Raw genomic sequence first — 7343 nt, 5'->3', positions numbered from 1 at the left:
CATCATAGGAGCAGAGAGGCTGACGTTTCGGGCCTAGACCCTTCGAAACGTCAGCCTCTCTGCTCCTATGATGCTGCTTGGCCTGCTGTGTTCATCCAGCCCTGCACCTTGTTGTCTTGGATTCTCCAGCATCTGCAGTTCCTACTATCTCTAATTCACAAATCAGCCCTGGATTTCTAATTGCAGTCAGCCATCATTTTGAAGATGAACAGCCTGTGTTTCTGTCATGACTGATGAAAATACCTTACCAACATGTGCAATAGTTAGAAAGAGTGTGTTTACCTTGAGCGGAGGCGGCACCTGCGGCAGAAGTGCTGGTCTCAAGCGTTTCTTGCTTTGAGAGTGTTTTGATCCATCATCATCATCAACAATTTTACTCTCATCCTTCTCAGATGCAGCGTTTCCAGTGAACTAGAAATCAACAGGCAAACCTTCAGTGCCACAGTAATAGAAATAGATTGCTGAATCTGCTATAGAGACTAGATATATAACAAACAACACCCACCCCGCCCTACGAAGATCACTCCTTCAATGCTGTTTCTCACAACCTGACAGGGAGTCTTTATTCGTTCGCAAATGGGCAACACTGGCAAGGCTTGAATTTACTACCAATCACTATGTGCCCTTGGGAAGGTAGTGTTGAGCCACTTTCTTTAATATAATTGAGTGACTGGCTCAGTCATTTCAGAAGGTCATTCGGATCCAACCACATCATCTGAGTCTGAAGCCATGTATATGCCAGACTGGCTTTTGACAGCAGAGCCCCTTCCCTAAAGGACATTATAAACCGGATGAAATTTTTTATGTGATACAATAACAGAACAGAAGCCCAAAGTATTCACAGTCTTCTTATCATACTTTTAATCCAAAATACATTTTATTATAAAGGAACTGCTACAGAAACTTCAAATAGGAAGATACTTGACAAGAGATAATTAAGAGCGTGACTATTCACCTTCCACCATCACAGCAGACATGACAAACATGTCTGTTGCTCCTGTCAGTTTTATCCTCCAGGAAGATACAAAACAACCAGGATTAAAAGATGACTGCAACACTAATCTGTGTGTGTTATTGGCCAGATGTCCTAACGTGTGAACTAGTGTGCTATGAGGATCACACTTTAACAATAGCTATTTAAACACTCATGCACTGCAGGTCATTAACAGGAGTAGTGTCAGCCAGTTCAAGAGGAATGAGGACATAGGAATTTCAATCTATCTAGAAAACCATGAATTTCAATATCGAATGGTCAACACACGGGCAATCCAATAAAGGCAGTACATCTTCATAACCGCTCGTCATAAACTATTTAGGGAGTCATCCAATGTGCATTTTTAAAACTTTTATCTTTTTGTACTAACCTCTCATTTCTACTGTGTTACATTACTATTTCTTAAGTTTATATTCCTTTTTTTTTTGTTAATTCAAGAGGACTTGTTCAATTGGCTCCTTTAATATACAAGTTCATTTGGTCTGGGAGAAAGGCATCTACAGGGATGGGATTCTTTTTCAATTAATCTTGTTTTGATACACTGAGGGGTAGGTGAACAACTATGGGGAGCCAGTAGATCCCTCCTCAACAAGAAGTTTAACAATTTTGGGTATCCCATCTGGAAGTGGAACAAGTTGGGGAATGTCATTGGTTGTAACAAATGACAATCTGTTTGTTTCACAATCACCATTAATGGCAATTGGCTTTTATTCTGGATTTATTTTATCAATTCAATTTAAATTCGAAAGCTGTAGTGGTAGCTTTTGAACTCATATTTCCAAATCTGGATCACTAATCCAGTACCATTGCAAAGCTTTATTCTTGAGAATATGCAAACTGGACCTCAGTTGAATTATTTCACTTGCAAGATGGCACTGGCACAATGCAGGTCTCCCCCAGCCTACTCTGGGCACTGGAGTGGGGCTTTTCAGCTGTCAACCTTCACACCTACAATGACGAGTGGGGGGGAGTGGAAAATAAAGAGGGGTTTGGGAGGGAAGAGGGTGGGAGAGAGGAGACGGACAGATGGACAGAGATTGATAGAGAGCAAGAGGGCGAGCAAGAGAACGCGAGAGGAAGAGAGACCAGGCCTGCCAGTGAAATGATTTGCCATGGAATCAGTTTGACTTCTTTTACAGACAGTTTTAAATCTCAATCAATAGGATAGAGTCATTGACAGGATTGAACTTTGGGCCAGTCTAGTCCAACATGCAGAAAATCTCCTGCCTCATCAAAAAATCATCTCCATCAAACTGCAGAGCATACTGACAGCAAACTCACTGCATCACAGTGACTGATTTTTGAGGAAAGGCTTTTGAATTAAGAGATGCATATCAGTATGATAAACTTTTTAAAATTCATTCATGAGATGAGAGCGTCATTGGCTAAGCAAGCATTTATTGCCCATCCCTAACTGACCAGGGGGCAGTTCGGAGTCAACCACATTGCTGTGGGTCCAGAGTCACATGTAGACCAGGCCAGATAAGGATGATAATTTCTTTCCCTAAAGGACACTAGTGAGCAAGGAGGGTTTTTCCGACAATCAATTCATGATCATCATTAGAATCTTAATTCCAGATATTTAATTAATTCAAATGTCACCATCTGCCATGGCCGGGATTCAAACCCGGGGCCCAAGAACATTACCTGGGTCTATGGTTTGATAGTCCAGCGATAATACCATTAGGCCATTGCCTCCCGTTTAGGTAGGGTTGCTATATCTTCATTTAATTTTCGATTTCTGTTCAGTCCAGAGTAATCCTGAAGGGTTGGTAACTCCATTGTTTCTATATAAGCCCCTGATATCGGTTTACCATGTATATTACAGCCAGGTGAGGAGGGGGTGAATTGATTCCTATTCTAGTTCAATTCCTCCACAAGTCTAAATTTGAATCTTTAAGAAAGGCAATGACATTGCCAATCATATTTGTACCAGACTGTATTTAATTCAGTATCAGAAACAGGTCAGCCAGGCTTCTAGCAAATAATTAGTTTAATAGTTCATGACAAATAAATCTTACTGAATGAAACATACGACGATTGTTGACAAATACTTTAAACTATATGTATGTATATAATCAGTATTCTAACATCCTGAATTATCAGGAGGCAAACATGGGCAACAGACCAATTCTGGTCAAACATCACAGGGCACATGAAATAACAAATGTAATTAAGACAGATACCATGGATTGTTTAGCAATTCCCAAACATTGGTGACACTGTGGGTCATCAATCTCATCAAGACTTTACAAAGGATTCTGATACCTCTCTCTCAAAGATCTGGCTTTGAAATTTCAAGTCATGGACCGCCTTAACGACTGTTCAAGTCCCAGTCATTCATTCTCCTGAAACACTCCAGCACTTAGCCACAGGTTCATAGTTTGTCCACAGACAGCTAACTTTAGCAAGCTGAAACATACCCCTGGGTTTCTCCAAACTCTACTCAGCTGTAAGAAACATATGGTGCTCATAGGCTCTCTTCAACTCCAATCTCAGTTGCACTGAACTGTTACTGGCTCATAGGCCTATTTTAAACATCCCCAACACATCCAGGGTTTCTCCTGAGACTTTTAACTGCCTGGAGACTGTTAAAAGTGCTTATGCTGTCTAAAGCCACGTCTTTGCTTCAGCCTCCTCCTTGCTCTAACTCTGACTATTCAGTCACTCCTGAACTGTTCTGAGTGGCCGATTAAAAACTTCACAACAAGCCTCACGATTATTACTGGGCAAATTGAACATATCAACCAGTAGTGGAACACCCGGTCCCAAATGGTACAATATTCACAGATTGCTGACTTATGCAGTAAAAATAAATAGAATAGAATGACAGATTTCATCGTACATACCAGAGATCGCTTGGCATCTGGGAGAAACTGGCCAAACTCAGTCAGCAGATCCTCCTGGCCCCTGAACAAGTTGGCAACTTTCGCAAAGACTTCATCCTCAGTCATGCCACAGTAAGGTTTTCCCTTGGTATCCTTCACTATCAGCTGCTCCTTCTAACAAAGACAGAAGATACACGGTGACATAAGAATTGGTCACTACCTGCAAAGAAAGTCTTCAAAGTTACAAGAATCATTTCTCACACCGGAGTGAGATGTTCCACTCTTTCCCCAATCTAAGCTTTCTCACATTCAAATGAACATAAAAATATTCAGCCTGTAAAGCCTACCTAGCGATTCAATAATAAAGCTGATCAATTAGCCATTTCAGTGTCTTTTCCTACATTATCCTCATATTTCTTTACGTCACCGGTATTTGGAAATCGTTCAATCTCAAAATATATCTCCTTTAGCCCCTTTTGGTTTTTATTTGTTGCCACAATGGGGGTGTCACTGGCTGGGTAGAAGTTATTGCCCATCTCTTACTGCCCAGACAGTAGGTAAGAATCAACCACATTGCTGACAGTCTGAAGTCACATGTAAGGCAGAGCGCCAGATATATGTCGCAGCGTCATTACTGAGGGAGCACCATGCTTCTGAAGGGTCAGGATGGCAGACTTCCTCAAGTTAAGATTTCCCAGATGGATTATTACAACAATTAAGTGGTTGAAATTCAGCCAGCTTTCTACTCCAGGTTTTCATCGATGATCGAAGTTGATCATCTTCCATGGTGGGATCAAAACAATATTGCCAGAACATTAGCCTGGGTTTTGGATACTAGTCCTGTGACATTACCACTACATCATTACCTTCTAAGTCCAAAGCTCTTGAATTCCCTCCATAAACCTCTCAACCCTTCTCCCTGTCTCTCTCTCTCTCTGTGTCTCTCTCTCCTTTAAAACTAACGATCTTGGAGCAAGTGTTTGGGCCCCTGTCCTAATATCGCCATATGTGGCTCAGTGTTTGGCTTTGGATGATAATTGCCCACAGGAAGTTTCCCATTCAGCATTTAAAAGCTACTCTAAAAATAAAAACAGTTAAAGTGATGCAAGAATCAGAAACCTGAGAATAGTTTGTTTGATCTTTACCTGATAGGTATGCAGAATCTCCAGAAATGATTTGTAAACCTCAGGACGCTCCAGGTATCTGTTTTTGATTTTATTCACGTAACTTATAGCGTTGTCGAATTCCACAGGATGTGGCTCGTTGGAAGAAGGATCATCATGGTGATCCAAGGCCCGCGCAGTCGGTTCCTCCCGGATCACCCGGCGTTCCGCACTCTCATCCTTGTGGCCCATCAGGGGCGTCTGACATTGAGCAGGATTGGATCGGCTCACTGGAGTGACAGCAGGAGCAGCGGCACTGGGAGGAGTGGCAGAGGCGTGGTCATGGGCCGCTTCTGACAACAGCTGTTAAAGAGAGAGACAGAAACAACAGATTGAGTCTTGAGCATTAAACCATCTGACAAACTCTGGGAGCATTTATCATCACGGACTGAGGAGGAAAAGTGATGGACAGCCAGTGCTGGGGGAGAGGCGCGCTGTCGGAGGGTCAGTGCTGGGGGGCTCGCTAATGAATAATCATTGGTAAGCAGGAATTGGGACAGGAGTCGAATAAATAGTTTCCATTAATCTTCACAGCAAAAGACACACACAGCATTCCAAAATTATTAAACATTCAAAGAAACAGGAAGACAGAAAATAAATACAGTAACTATCATCACAGAAAAGTGATAGAGAAATTGGGGCTAAGGTCTGATAAGTCCCCTGGACCTGATGGGATGCATCCTGAAATATTAAAGGAAGTAACTCCAGAGATATTGGATGCACTGTTGGCAATTTTCCAGGAATCCTTAGATTCTGGAAAAGTTCCAGAGGATTGGAAAACTGCCAATGTAAACCTTTATTTAAAAAAGGAAGGAGACAAAAGACAGGCAATTATCAGCCCATTAGCTTAACGTCTGTTACAGGGAATATGTTGGAGTGTATTATAAAAGGATGTAATAGTAGAGCATTTAGAAATAAGTAATATGATCGAGCAGAGTTAGCATGGCTTCATGAATGCGAAATCAATGGATGTGGTACATTTGTATTTTCAGAAGGCATTGCAGAAAGTACCACACATTAGGTTACTTAATATGATAAGAGCCCATTGTTTCCGAGGCAGTATACTAGCACGGAAAGGCATTGGTTAACAGAAGACAGAGTGTTATTTTTAGGGTCATTTTCAGGGCGGCAACCTGTAATTAATGATGTTCTATGTAGGGATCATTGCTGGGGCCACAATTATATTCAATATACATGAATGTCTTGGATGAAGAACGTGAATGTACTATTGCCAAGTTTGCAGATGATACAAAATTAGGAAGGAAGGTAAGTGCTGAGCATGACACAGGGTCTGCAGAGGGATATAGACAGGTTAAGTGAGTGGGAACAACTTGGCAGATGGAATACAATGTGGGGAAATGTGAGGTTATACACTTTTGCAGGAAGAACAGAGGAGCTGAATATTACTTAACTAGAGGAACACAGCAGAGTGCTTAAGCAAGAAAGATTTTGGAGTCCTCATCTATGAATCACAGAAAGCTAGCATCCAGCAGGGAATAGAAAAGGCAAATGGACTGTTGGCCCTAATATCAAAGGCAATGACGTTTAAAAGTAGAGAAGTTCTTTGAAACTAAACAAGATGCTAGTCAGACCACAGTTGGAATACACTGAACAGTTTTGGGCTCCTTATCTAAGGAAAAACATAATGGCACTGGAAGCTGTGCGGAGAACGTTTACTAGGCTGATATTGGACATGGAGAGACCATCTTGTGAGGAGAGTTGGAATATAGAAGAATGAGAGGTGACATTATTGAAACATACAAAATTCACAGGGGGCTTGATAGTGGGAGAGTCTAGGACTGAAGAGCATAATCTCAAAATAAGGATCGCACATTTAAGACAAAGATGAGGTGAAATTTTTTCTCTCAGAGGTGAGCAAATTTGTGGAATTCTTTAGTGCAGAGGGTTATAGAGTCTGGGGCAATTAAGTGTTTCAAGGCTGAGACAAAGAGTTTTAATCAATAAGGGAATTAAGGATAATGGAGAAAAGGCAGGAAAGTGGAGTTAAGGATTGTCAGGTCAGCTATGATGCCACTGAATGGTGGAGCAGACTCAATGGGCTGAATGGCCTACTTCTGCTCCTCTATCTTATGACCTGGAACACACTGCCCACAAGTGTAATGAATTAATGATTTCAAAAGGAAATTGGATGGGCATTTGAAGGAAATAAACTTACAGGACCACAGCCTGTATGGACTTGATAGGCTAAATGGTTTGCTTCTGTGCAATAAATTACTCAATGAACTTCCCATCAAATGTGATTTTTAATAAGGGACAGCATTCTGTTATTTAATCAGGAGGAAGTGTAACTCACACACACACACACACACACACACACACACACACACACACACACAC

General features: G+C 41.4%; 1 protein-coding gene across 1 annotated transcript in view; it reads right to left on the bottom strand.

Annotated features, from left to right (window-relative positions):
• Positions 1–173: 173 nt before the first annotated feature.
• The window catches only part of LOC125486445 (paired amphipathic helix protein Sin3a-like), a 16511-nt gene continuing 9341 nt past the window's right edge, over positions 174–7343 (bottom strand). The window contains exons 6-8 of the mRNA XM_048613954.1: positions 4968–5288; positions 3844–3996; positions 174–411 (exon numbers count right to left, since the gene is read on the bottom strand). Coding sequence (XP_048469911.1) covers positions 187–411; positions 3844–3996; positions 4968–5288 — 699 coding nt within the window. The 3' untranslated portion in view covers positions 174–186. The remainder of the gene's footprint in view (positions 412–3843; positions 3997–4967; positions 5289–7343) is intronic.

This window comes from Rhincodon typus, chromosome 29 (genome assembly GCF_021869965.1).
Source record: "Rhincodon typus isolate 14 chromosome 29, sRhiTyp1.1, whole genome shotgun sequence".
Classification (NCBI taxonomy): domain Eukaryota; kingdom Metazoa; phylum Chordata; class Chondrichthyes; order Orectolobiformes; family Rhincodontidae; genus Rhincodon; species Rhincodon typus.
This window is presented reverse-complemented; position numbering and strand designations above follow the sequence as displayed.